Source organism: Larimichthys crocea, chromosome XV, assembly GCF_000972845.2.
Source record: "Larimichthys crocea isolate SSNF chromosome XV, L_crocea_2.0, whole genome shotgun sequence".
NCBI lineage: Eukaryota > Metazoa > Chordata > Actinopteri > Sciaenidae > Larimichthys > Larimichthys crocea.
The window spans coordinates 8,575,241-8,588,753 of NC_040025.1; the positions used below are offsets into that span (position 1 = coordinate 8,575,241).

A 13,513-nucleotide genomic window follows, 5' to 3' on the forward strand; every position below is an offset into this window, starting at 1 on the left:
ACCCAAAGGTCGTATATCGCAGCAAGAGGTCACACTTCACTGTCAAAGCCTTTTTGTCTTTATGTAACAACCAGGAGCTTCATGACTGATTCAAACTAAAGCAGAGACAGAGCAGGAGACACTAGCAGGAGACATTAGCAGAGACATAGCAGGAGACATTAGCAGCGTTTCTTCGCTGAAATAGAACTTTTGACACGAAACAGCAAAGATCAGACATACTGTGTCGTTTTGTGGATTTTTTTGCTACTCTTTGTGGGCTAGCTCGCCGAGTTTTTATCACACAGTGATGAGACACATATCTTTGTAAGATATATTTTTATTTTTTCCCCCGCCGCCTCTCCCCTGAAGTCCTCTGGCGCCCCCCAAGGGAGGCGCGCCTCACACTTTGAAAACCGCTGACATAGGTAATAGACTGATTATCATAAAGCCCCCCCTAAATGTCGAACGGTAATTCTATTTCCAGTGTTAAATATAAGTAATTTTCACATGCATTGATAAAATGCCATAAGGGATGGAAGAAGGGATGACCGTTTTAGAAGAGGGATGATTTTGACCATTTTTCCCCCAGGGATGCCATCCCCCCCCATCTCGAGTACTGATCGCACACCTGTATTTACCTATAGGCGCGGGGCGAAACGGCGACAGCCGTAACAGGTAGGAAATGATCGGTTTGCATTAGCAGTCATTTAATTTAGCATTTTTCTGGATTTGTCCCCATAGGCAACAAGTTTGCAATCACTATTGTGTGCATTTGTTTCAACTAAAATCTTTGAAATTGCCATTTCGTGGGGAGTTATGTTTTGGACTTTTTCCTGGTCAAGGCCAGTAACTTCCTGGTGTCTTTGCTATTGTCTGGCAATTAGTACTGTTTCTTCTTCATTTAACTGTTGCTGCATCAATTGGTCTTCCAAACAGCATAAAATATCTTATCAAACTCTTGTTCAACTTGGCCTATACTCTGCAGTACAAGATAACGTTAAGTTACGTCAACAAAGGATTAGAAAGCTTATTGGAAGGACATCTTATCTAAAAATTTCTTAGTTCTAAGTTCTAACTGTATAATTAGTACAGATTAATGTACAAAGATTTTTCTTTGAGGAATTAGTACATTTCTAATAAGTTTCGTATGTGGGAAGAAATGCCTGGAGAAGACAATGCTATGCAGGAACACGACCAAAACATCCTCTTAACATTAATTTGGCTTATCAGCGCCTTGTACACAGGTGTAATCAGTGTGTAGTGCACACAGATAACACTGTATCAACACAACGTGTATCAACTGTTAACGACACCCACCATGTTCTTTTATTGTCTGTTTGTGGCTCTATATTTATTGCTAAATCTCCACCACTTTGTGGCTGATATTGATTTATTATTGATGCTTACTCCCTGAAGTCAAGCAGCAACAGTTAAGTAACAATATTCAAATAATACTGGCTCATTTTTGGGTACGTTAAATAGTTACATGTCACTGTTTATAACACAGGGCACTATCTTTGCTGGACAGACAAAAATGGGGAATATAAATATAAATAGAGAGTATTACCAGTTTTCTAGGCAGCACTACACCAGTGCAAGTAATGCTTCATATTGTAGTCCTTAAATGAAAATGAAATACTGAGTTGCGAAAATGCAAACTGTATTTTAGAGTTACTTTTTCAGTTTTTCAGTAAGTAATGAAACGTGTTTATTTATATAAACAAGTGCATCCCAAAGTAAAAATGTAAAGACAAGAATGAATAGAACAAACAAACAAACACAGAAAAAAAGGTTATACATAAATAAAATCTGGACAAACAACAATAAAATGTTCTAAAAAATAAAAGCCAAAATAAAACAAAGAACCAGTGCATGGAAACCAACCAGTCAATCGAAAGATGGCAAACATTTGCTGGTTCCTGATTCTCTTCTTTTTGTTATATAATAAATTGAATACTTTCACGTTTTGGGCTGTTACTCTAACAAAACAACCAATTTAAAGATATGTAGGAAATTATATTGGGCATTTTTACTAAATATTTTACTATATTCTATTAAGTGGCTGAAATCAAGACAAGTTTAAATCAAATTCAACTCAAGTCCAAGTTTCTGTGACCCTGTTTATAACAAGGTGTAGGCAGCAGAACCTTCAACCACAACATGTGACATCTGACGGCTGCTTTATCTGAATAAAGTGTTGTGATGGAAACCATGGAATCATGGAAACCAATCCTCAAGTCATATAAAATACAATAAATCTATTCATACATATATCAAGATGATCTTATCTGCATGAAATAGCGAGCTCCTGAACTCTGAACAGAGATGAGGTAAACGCCTCAATTTGATTTAAAAAATACTAACACCTCACTGATGTTTAACATGACCAGTTTCATGGCAACAATTATCCCCCCTGAGGCATCTATTACATCTTACCTGCATGCAGCCTTTGTCCCCATCTTATCACATCTATAAAAAGGACCTTGTTGGCACATCCAACCGATCACCTGGGAAGAGGTAAGTCCTCAGAGGTGTTAGTAGACTACATTTCTATCTATTCTAGTAAAATTGGTTGCAGTTTCTACAAAAACTAAAATGCAGTCTTATATGGACATGATGGATATGATTCATAACACACAACATGTTTTTATTGTTGCAGGTCACTCTGAGGAGCCTCAGCTGACACAAAATGGCTCGACTAGCAGTCTTGGGAGGTAAGTTACATTCTTTCAGTTGATTCTTTGGAAGATCTCATGTGGAACTAAACTGTGATGAAATGTCTGTTTTCAGGGCTGTCCCTTCTGATGTGTCTTCAGATAGGTATGCATTCATTATCTCATTTATATGTCACTTCTTTCTTAACCACTAGCCCTAGACTATTATTAATTTAAATATTTTCCCCAATCTCTAAAAGTGTCCTCTACAAAACTGGTGTGCTACTTCACCAACTGGTCCCAGTATAGACCAGGCGTTGGCAGATATATGCCTTCCAACGTGGACCCCAACCTCTGCACACACCTGATCTACGCCTTTTCAGCAATCAGCCCTTCTAACGAGCTGTCACCCTACGAGTGGAATGATGATATCCTCTACAAATCCTTCAACGCACTCAAGCAGACGTGAGTCATTCCTATCCATAAAGTATCATTCAAGACGATCTCAGTGGGAGCATGGCATTACACACTTAAGTGACATTTGCATAATGAAGCAGCAATCTATAATGAAACTGACTTTTTAGAGGAAAATAAAATATTTATAATATTATATATATTATATTGTATTGTGTCTATATATATATACTTATATATATATATAATATATATACTAATCATATATTAATTTTATTATAAATATTTTTTATATATAAAATGTGTACCTTTCTTTTACTTTTTATATTCAAAGTGCATTTTGTGATTCATGATATATATTATTTTCCAAACAAGTGTATGTTCAGTATTAATTAATATAATAAATTGATGTGAAATAATAAAAGAGGTTACATAAAAATGTACACACAAAAGAAGAAAAGGGAGGGAAAATGGTAAATAATTGTAAAGTATCAAAAAGCTTTTAAAAAAATGTTTTGTCATTTAATATATGAAGTGGAAGAAAAAAGAATGAGTAACACTTTAATTCTTCCTACCGTACATGTACTGTTGTAAGATCACTTATTGTACTTTTATTGACGGGATAAATTTTATCCCTGCATTCATTATTTGTAAATCCTTTTGCACAGAAACCCCAAGTTGAAGACTCTGCTCGCTGTTGGTGGCTGGAACTTTGGAATTGCACAGTGAGTCAACAACAAGTAATCATAATGCTATTTAATAACTATATCTCATGTGGATATAATTATTATTAATTATACTGTTTACAGATTTACCATCATGGTTTCATCCCCTGCCAACCGCCAGAGATTCATCCAGTCTTCTATCAGATTCTTAAGACAGCGTGGCTTTGACGGGCTGGATCTGGACTGGGAGTATCCTGGAGCACGAGGAAGCCCACCAGAGGACAAGCAGAGGTTCACAGTGCTCTGCCAGGTTAGTTTGGAAATTTACACCTTCCAGAGTACACATAATCACCCTACACATAATCATTCTCAGTTATTTCGCTTCGTTATTTAGGAATTGCTTGCTGCCTTTGAACAAGAAGCTGCTGCTACCAGAAAACCACGACTGCTGCTCACAGCTGCAGTGGCTGCTGGGAAGGGAAACATTGACAATGGATACGAGATTCCCAAAGTATCAAGGTAAGCATCTGTGACAGGGACTCATTTAGCTTTAAAAGCTTTAAGCTGTTTTTTTTGTTGTTGTTTTTGTCATGCTTGTGTCACACGCAGGTTACTAGACTTTATAAATGTCATGACTTATGACTTCCACGGAGCATGGGACCCGATCACTGGTCACAACAGTCCTTTGTACCGCAGTTCTGTCGATACGGGCGAAAACATCTACTACAACGTGGTGAGTAAAATCCTCAACGAAATTCAGTTACCATCCTTGAAACACCCATGAAGCTGAATAACGGGTGTTTGTTCTTAAAATCAGGACTTTGCTATGAAATACTGGAGAGACCAAGGAGCACCTCTTGAAAAGCTCATGATTGGTTTTGCCACGTACGGACGCACATTTCGCCTATCAACAGCAAATAACGGTGTTGGAGCATCAGCCAGTGGGGCAGCCTCTGCTGGGCCCTTCACCCGTGAAGCTGGGTTTTGGTCCTACTACGAGGTCAGTGTCAAGTTCAACTTGGGAAACAATTATACATCAGAAAATTAAACACAAGATTACAATCCAAGCATAAATGTAGAGATGCATCACGAATCATGTTGACGATGCTTAAAAATCCTTTCCATTTCTACAGATCTGCACTTTCCTCCCGGCAAGCAGTGTCCACTGGATTGATGAGCAAAAGGTGCCCTATGCCACTAAAGGAAACGAGTGGGTTGGGTTTGATAACTGGCAGAGCTTTGAAATCAAGGTAATAAAAAACACATTATTATACTTAAAATCTACAACAACAGTCAACAGTTTTAATACCTTAGACAGAGCAGGAGGTGGCACTCAAATAAAAAAAAGGTTATACCACAAAAAAGGACAAAAACCTGGTGTGGTACGGGTGCCTGTGTACCTGTAGCTTTCAATTTAATTTAACAGAGTAAAATCTCTATTTAACAGAGATCTTCATCAGAATATAACAAAGCAAAGCAATAATATATTTACACGGGAGACACAAACACATTAATCAATCATGTGGCTGTGAACAAACAATATTTGTTTGACAATATCTTGCAAAGATATTAAATCAGTACTCCGTTCAGATCTTTTGTCTTTTATATTCTGACATTAGGCCATGCTAGATCATTCACAGGCAACTCACACTACGTTTGGCCACATTTATTTGTTCAAGACCACAACTGCAAAGTTGTCATTCAATTGTTTGTGCATTGTCTGATTTATTTGATACATCACTGAGAGAGATCTTGCATATAAAACAATGTGTTGTACTAGAACTGGTGATGTGTCTTAGAACAACAAAGCTTGCATTTGAAATTGCAGTACTCTCTATAACTAATGTTCCACAGGCACAGTATCTAAAGGATAACAAGTTTGGAGGAGCCTTCATCTGGGCTCTAGATCTGGATGATTTTTCTGGACAGTTCTGTGGACAGGGAAACTATCCCCTCATTGGAAAACTGAGCTCTCTCCTGGATTTAGGTAAACAGAAATTTCGAATGAAAGTTTTGTCACCTCCACCCAAAAAAAGTCTTTCTTCTATGATAATCTCACAATATTTATCTTGTTAGATTATCCACGTCCTCCTCCTTCTATAACGACCACTGCCAAAACTACCACCACAACTGTTGCATCTGGAGATGATTTCTGTAGCGGGAAGCCTGACGGCATCTACAAAAATGACATGGACAGCAACTCCTTTTATCAATGTGTCTACGGTCACACATACCACCAGAGATGTCAAGTTAATCTGGTTTTCAACGAGGGATGCATGTGCTGCGACTGGCCTTAAATAAATATCTTCTTTTTCAAATGAAATGTTTTGTACATGATTTTTCACAGAAACAGAACAAGCCTGCACACACAACACTTAAATTATGTTATTTGTATGGATTACTTTTTAGATTAACGCTCCCTAAGTCTTGTGGTTAATAATTTCTTGAAAAGATTTTGTTACTATAGTCTATTTTCTATTATATTGAGACACACTATAGGCTTTTTATATGTCTGGTTATGTCTGGTTTAAACCTTGTAAAGGGAGGACTCACCACAGGCATGCACTGAAGCTATGGCATATCTGTCTAAAGTCCAAAGTCCACTTATCTAACCTCATGGACACAACACCTCTCTGCAAACATACTGAAACATCACAAAACTAAGTCTGGGGTGTTATGCTGGAACAGGACAGAGTGAGCGTCACTCACAGGTGGTTTGTCACTATGTAGTCCATACATCATGTGTCCTGCATACATCCAGAGAGATTTCTTAACACAACAATGTTGACTTCCTTTGATTAAACAACAGCTTAGTGTCCTTACCTTTGGGTCAAATTTGTTTCTGGTTAATGATTAATGATTGCCATGGTGAAAGCTTAAAGGCTCTTCACTGCTCTATTTTGATATGACAAGAGCTCATCCCAGTTTATCCACCATGAACAAGCTTATTCTGATTGCAGGTAAAGCACAACAAAAAAACATTACATTGATTTCTTAAAATCTGTTTTTACTTTGCATTTGGTAACTAAACCTGTGACTTTTAAGGTCTCTGTGTTTCCCTTGGCGGTCTGGGTGAGTTCATTAGTCAACTGAACAAAGTTTTTAGCAAAAATCTTTGTTAAATGTTGAGTGATTATTGTGCAAAGATTACTGAAAAATGTTTCTGTCCTTCCATGTTTAGTCTCATCCTCCAGATTGGTGTGCTATTTCACTAACTGGTCCCAATACCGACCTGGCAATGGGAAGTTTATACCCCAAGATATTGATGCAAACCTGTGTACCCACTTGATCTATGCATTTGCTGGTATTAATGAGACAAATGAGTTGGTCACCATTGAATGGAACGATGATGTACTCTATACATCCTTTAATGGACTCAAACAGAGGTCAGTCTAGAACTGTCTAACGTTACTTCTGTAAAATGTTATGGGAAATAATGATTGCTAGAAACTTCATTCTTATATTTCCACAGCAATCCAAATCTGAAAACACTACTGGCAGTCGGAGGCTGGAACGTTGGATCACAAAAGTGAGACATTTCTCCTAAAATCTAGTCCATAAACATCAATGTACTGCGTACATATGTTTCTTTTTGAGAGCACCTTTGTTTCCCCAAATGTTTTCTAGATTCACTACAATGGTGTCAACACAAGCCAATAGAAATACATTTATCCAATCTTCTATTAAACTACTGAGAAAATATGGTTTTGATGGACTTGATCTGGACTGGGAATACCCTGCGGCAAGAGGAAGTCCTCTAGAGGACAAGCAGAAATTCACGCTGTTATGCAAGGTGAGCTCCAGAATTACTGTTTTGGTGTTAAACTGATGCTTAACATGAAGTATGAAGTGACTCTCCATGATTCTTTGGTATACAGGAACTCTTAGAGGGCTATACAGCTGAGGGAACGGCAACTGACAGGCCCAGATTAATGATCTCTGCTGCTGTGGCTGCTGGGAAAGGAACCATTGATGCTGGTTATGAAATCGCAGAGATTGCAAAGTACACTAAAATATTTCTCTTCACAATATCATGATTAACTGTCATAATATTGCGGTGAAACTGATCTAACATGCATTTTATCAGGTACCTGGATTTTATTAATGTGATGACGTATGACTATCATGGCACCTTTGAGGATGTGACAGGACATCATAGCCCCTTATACAAGGGATCTCAAGATACTGGGAACCATGCTTACTTAAATACTGTGAGTACAGGGATTCATTCTGTTCTGTCTTTTTCTCAGTAGGTTAATTTCCAATCACCTTATATGCTGAGGTGAGAGGTGCATGGACACATGCATTAATTAGCTTTTTTTGGGGGGCTGATTTACGCTTATTCAGTTAAAGTTTGAGCTTCATTTGAAACACACATTTTTCTGTGTATCTTTTTATTCACACTTCAGAACTTTTCCATGAGATATTGGCAAGACAAGGGAACACCTGTAGAAAAACTAAACATGGGCTTTGCTACATTTGGAAGAACATTTCGACTGTCTACCCAATCCAGTAATGTTGGAGCACCAGCCAGTGGTCCTGCTCCTAGTGGTAATTTTACCAGAGAGGCCGGCTTCTACTCCTATTATGAGGTGAAACTGAGATTTCAGTCGATGTTTTGTTAGTTACTTTGTCGGTAAAAGGTTTAAAATATTTGAAATTTAACCCTCTTTTCAGATTTGCACTTTTCTTCAAGGGGCCAGTGTCCACTTGATCGAGGATCAGGAGGTTCCATATGCCATCAAACAAAATGAGTGGGTTGGATATGACAACAAAGAGAGTTTTCAGACTAAGGTAGTCATGTGTTTCCATAAAAATATTGCACAATTCTTTGCCAGATACCAGATGTACTAAGTCAATTTCCATACAGTGCTAAAGTGCAGTGGTGCTATGTGTTGCTTTTGTTATTTATTCAGGCCGATTACCTAAAAGACAACAGATTTGGAGGAGCTTTCGTCTGGTCTCTGGATCTAGATGACTTTAAAGGACAGTTCTGTGGACAGGGAAACTATCCCCTCATCAGCTTTCTCCGCTCACTTTTAGGTCCAGGTAAGTAGAAATTATACCATATTTTTTCTCTCTAACCGTGCAGACTGCTAACAAGTTACCATCCTTTCCACAGATCTTCCTCCCCTCCCCACTAGAGAAACCACCATCACTACTTCAGCCAAACCCCCCGACAACTTCTGTGCAACAATGACTAGTGGAGTTCATGCCAAACCTGATGACCCACATTCCTTTTACAATTGTGACAACGGCATCACCTGGATCCAAAACTGCCCAGCTAATTTGATCTTCAAAGATAGCTGCCGTTGCTGTGACTGACCATTGCTGTTAAAAGCTTTACACGTCATTATATCTGTATATCAACAGCAAGAAAAAAAAGAAAAATCATTTTTGATCATTGACAATTTTATGAATATATGTTGTGTTAAGTTCATCTCATGGGAATGTAGTATTTGTGGGAAGATGCACTTTTTATGTGAGATCATTAAACCTTATATAATCTATTAAACACACAATTTAGGGTGTTTTCCATATACTAATAGTCTATAATGTATCCTGTAATAAAAAGATATAAAGTTTATGCTGTGGACTGAATGTCTCACATCGTCAGAAACCTGACGATCTCTCACAAAATTGCCTCTAGACTAGGAGCAATACTACATTATATTATACAATATTTTATTTTTTAATCCAGAGTATCAATTTCTTGACTTTTGTTAATAATCTCTCTTTAATTGTACAGACTGCAAGCTACCATCCTTTTCCACAGGTCTTCCTCACCTTCGCACTAGAGAAACCACCACAGACACTAATAGACCAGCCCCAAATCTAGTGACTCCATCTACACACAAAAATCAACCTCACACCACATCTCGCCCCAAACCCACAACTCCCGACAACTTCTGTGCAACAAAGACTGCTGGAGTTTATGCCAAACCTGATGCTCCAGGATCCTTTTACACCTGGATCGAAAAACTGCCCAACTAATTTGGCCTTTAAAGAAATCTGCAGTTGCTGTCACCCGCCTTGAAAAGCTTTCACATCGCTTTACATTTCACATGGTCTGAATTCTGTGTATCAACAGCGAGCAAAAGAGTAAGGTTTGTGTTGAGTTCATCAAAGAGGATTTAGCATTCAGCAAAAACCATGAAACCATGAAGATTCATCTCAAGATTCACTCACACTGAGGTATTGTTTCACTTTTTTAACAGCAGTTAATTGACCTACTAATCATCTCTTTGTCATGTGCCTGACATGTGTCACAAGTATGTGTCACAATCAGTAGCAATTAAGCGTCCTTTTAAAGCTGCAATTTAGTGCTGCCAATTATCCGGAAAGTATGAGTACAGTGTTACTGATGACCTAGTTCAGTCATCTTTACAGCGGTGGATGTTACGCAATTGCTTTGACATCCTGGTCACAGTAGAGAGGTGTGGCAACATACATAAAAAAACAAACATTTTAATCACAAAATGGAATGCCCTAAATTATATCCTTGCAAAGGTATGCCCTAAATGACGACCAGTAAGCAGAATGTCCTGATTTACCACTCAGTAACCTGCAATTTGCTTTTCCACGTAAGCCACCCACGTGCTCGATATTGATGACCTTTTATAAAAGGATAACAGAGGTTATGGCGAGGAACTTGAGAGAAAAAAGGAGAAAAAAAACAAATATACTAAAACAGAAATAGGCATAAGACACAATATTCCTAATCATTGCACGCCACTTAAAGGTTAGTCGCAGCTAGGTTGTGTTGGAATGTCAGGTAAACATACACTAGATTGCAACACAGTTCAGCATTAGACAGTTAGACTTTTCGATACTTTTGTCCATTGACATTTTGTAGTACGTATTCACTGCATTCACTTTCTCATTCACTCAACACAAATTATACAACCCTATGTTGTGTGTGCTGAAGACAGTTTAGAGGAGCTGATGCCTACTTACCTCAGAGGTTTAGAATACTTCCTGGCTAGGAAAGTCTGTCTCTGCATTTTCTTTAATTTGTCATGCAACTATATATCAAATTTAAGTCACCGCTGTCTCTGGTTTGCTTATTGTTGCTTTTCAGGTTTGATTTTTAATGCACAATTTCCTACAAGCACTTCACTGAGCAGCCTTTTTAAACCTATTTGTACTTTCAGTAGGATTGCCACACAGCGAGAACATGTCTGCAATATTTATCTAACTGTTTTTTTATTTATTGAGTGATAGGGTTATAAATTAACACACAGTTTTTTGCCAAAGGTATAACAGTATTGATTATTTCACTTTTGGTTACTTCGCATTAGAGATTTATGGTTGTACTGGTTTATTTCTGGTCTTTTCACTGGGATACACCTTGGACAAATCACCAGCCCATCACATGGCACTATGAATGCATGTTTTTGAACTGTGGGAGGAAGCCAGAGTATTCGGAGAGAACCTACACAGACACAGGGAGAACATGGAAACTACACACAGCTGAGCTTCATCCAAGAACCTTCTTGCTGTGAGGCAACAGTGCTAACCACTGCACCACTGACTTCACCAGTCAGGGCAATACTGGAATCAATCCCCTAACCTTAACACTTAATTTGGCTGACTTAATGACTTGTGAATGTGTAATTGTTTTGAGCCAAATATGAAGATTTTAAACTCAGCCTTAATCAAAACTGTCACGTTGTGGGAAATGCTGATGTCCCCATGGGAGCAGAATTCAAACTTGTTTAAATATTAGTATTACTTATCTACTCCCAACACTTAGATATGCATGTACACACAGTGAAAAGAAAAAACAAAATACTGCCAGTAACAGTAGGGTACGAGCAAAGGCGCTGGAACTATTTTCTGGGAGGCGGTGCTATAAATACAGTCATAGACCTGTTCAACTGCGAACAACCATGTGGGTACACTAACTTGCAGCCAACAGCACAATAATTACATTCACCTGTGTGTCAACATTATTTGTAGTACAGGAACACTGTAAGCCAACAGCACAATAATGTGACCTATATCTCAACAAGGCAGGATTTACAGTGCAGACAGACTCAAAAGCTTGAGAGCGACAGCTCGTGCTGTTCAGAAGTCGACCTAATGCAACCTGTTGACAAAAGTTTAGAGAAGGCAACATTAAGGTTATGGTGCATTTTAGGTGCACTCCTTGAAATGCACACTGTGTAAGAACATTTCAAAGTAAAAGAACATTGGTTCTTTGTTGCTCAGATTGATGAAGCTTCCAGGATGTATAAAACACATATGATGTTATTAATCAGGACCTATTTCATTATTTACAAATTAGGGACGATTATGAGAAGAAAGATAATTTGGTATCAAATATGTTTATGTTAGGATCATAAACAGGCTTCTTCAAGCATACAGTAATGTTATTCCCAAAGTTGTGTCAATCCTGTGCTTTTGTTTGATTGGAATCAACTTTATGTGTTAAGGTTAAAAAAGGAAAAGGAACTGAGTGAAAATGTCTTAGAAAGACTGTGGTATATGTGTGGACTGCAACATTACCACAGGTTATTTGAACCACCTGGCCAACACATGTGACATTTATGACAGTCAGCTCTGCTACCAAGCCTGTATTAAATGAGCTATTAGCAGAGTTAATAATTACACAAATTAATTTCCTGTTTTTCCTGTTTCCTGTTTTGACATGTCTGTGAACTGTCTGCATGTTTCGTCACAAAGTAGATTTGCGTACTAGGTTCAGTCCTACTTACTTACCTGTAAGTGACAAGCCCATCTGTATTAAGCCTGACTTTTTTAGCAACAAGGTGGTGTTCTGAATCTGTTTTTTTGGTTCTGTTTTGTTTTTTAACTTCCTCTTTACATCTGCCGCTTGTGATCTCCTTGTGTGTACACTGATACTTTCTATATAACTCGTGTTTAAATTACAACGGCCCCACGGATACAACTTCCATGTTTTATATTGTCTATGGTCCAGTGACGTGCAGTGAGGTTCATGGCTGGTGAGGCACTGACTCCATCAGAATCAGATTTACAAATATATGAACCCAACAGAGTAGATTATTCTCCATTTGATCGGCGGCAGTTAACGGGTTATGTTTCATATCTCACATCAGCATTCTTTATACATACAAACTGTAGCCCACGTGACGCACATTTCATTAACACTTATAAATGAAGTCCATGCGCTGACCCTTCTGGACAAAAATGTCTGTTACTTTTTTGTACAAGTCTCCCATGTCTTTTTCAGTTTTAAACGTCTCTCCGTCTCAATGGAGATCACTGCCCCTAGCATGCAGCAAGAGAACTGCCTGCCTCACCTAGTGCCTCTTCACTGCCGTTGTAAGATCACGAAACAGGTTATATATTAAAAGTTGAAATTGAAACATTTGATTGGCGACATACAGAGAGACAGTAACACGCTCTCACTGCAAGGCAGAGCACAGTTTGTGATATAATGCTATTTTATTTAGTTATTACAGTTCAAGTCAAAACTTATCGGTAACGTTTCATTAACTGTCCCCACCCTGTTAAACTAGTTTGTGAGGGATTGTGGAATCCAAGATGAGGCTTGGCTTGGTGCTGCTAAATGTGAAAATTCATTTAATAAAAATGTTAAAAAGTTAAAAGTTAAATGGAAAAATTTGTTTATAGTTCAAACCATTTGATAAATATAACCATTTAATTTATTTGTTTATTATATACCTGTGGCGTGAGACCAGGCACATAATTCTTCAGAAGCAAAAAAAAAAAAAACCAAACAAATATAATATATATATATTATATATTATTATATATATATTATATAATTATATATATATAATATATACTATT

General features: G+C 37.8%; 2 protein-coding genes across 2 annotated transcripts; both read left to right on the forward strand.

Annotated features, from left to right (window-relative positions):
- Window positions 1-1,994: 1,994 nt before the first annotated feature.
- LOC113747735 (acidic mammalian chitinase-like) lies at window positions 1,995-6,029 on the forward strand. Its single transcript, XM_027288613.1, has 12 exons — window positions 1,995-2,496; window positions 2,639-2,693; window positions 2,770-2,799; window positions 2,894-3,098; window positions 3,716-3,772; window positions 3,857-4,022; window positions 4,107-4,231; window positions 4,322-4,445; window positions 4,530-4,712; window positions 4,846-4,962; window positions 5,567-5,699; window positions 5,789-6,029. Exons 2-12 carry the CDS (start codon window positions 2,669-2,671, stop codon window positions 6,007-6,009), a joined length of 1,386 nt encoding a protein of 461 aa, XP_027144414.1. The 5' UTR covers window positions 1,995-2,496; window positions 2,639-2,668; the 3' UTR covers window positions 6,010-6,029.
- Window positions 6,030-6,575: 546 nt separating this feature from the next.
- On the forward strand, window positions 6,576-9,227 carry LOC104939323 (acidic mammalian chitinase). The gene is made up of 11 exons (XM_010755846.3): window positions 6,576-6,672; window positions 6,758-6,784; window positions 6,894-7,098; window positions 7,185-7,241; window positions 7,340-7,505; window positions 7,591-7,715; window positions 7,800-7,923; window positions 8,122-8,304; window positions 8,390-8,506; window positions 8,629-8,761; window positions 8,835-9,227. Exons 1-11 carry the CDS (start codon window positions 6,618-6,620, stop codon window positions 9,035-9,037), a joined length of 1,395 nt encoding a protein of 464 aa, XP_010754148.2. The 5' UTR covers window positions 6,576-6,617; the 3' UTR covers window positions 9,038-9,227.
- The last annotated feature ends 4,286 nt before the right edge of the window (window positions 9,228-13,513 follow it).

Excerpts from the sequence above, each read along its gene's own strand:
- LOC113747735 (XM_027288613.1), top strand. The coding sequence starts at position 2,669 with ATGGCTCGACTAGCAGTCTTGGGAG. Across the intron at positions 2,694-2,769 it reads TCGACTAGCAGTCTTGGGAG|GGCTGTCCCTTCTGATGTGT; the intron begins GTAAGTTACATT and ends GTCTGTTTTCAG. Across the intron at positions 2,800-2,893 it reads TCTGATGTGTCTTCAGATAG|TGTCCTCTACAAAACTGGTG; the intron begins GTATGCATTCAT and ends AATCTCTAAAAG.
- LOC104939323 (XM_010755846.3), top strand. The coding sequence starts at position 6,618 with ATGACAAGAGCTCATCCCAGTTTATCCACCATGAACAAGCTTATTCTG. Across the intron at positions 7,099-7,184 it reads TTTAATGGACTCAAACAGAG|CAATCCAAATCTGAAAACAC; the intron begins GTCAGTCTAGAA and ends ATATTTCCACAG. Across the intron at positions 8,305-8,389 it reads GCTTCTACTCCTATTATGAG|ATTTGCACTTTTCTTCAAGG; the intron begins GTGAAACTGAGA and ends CCCTCTTTTCAG.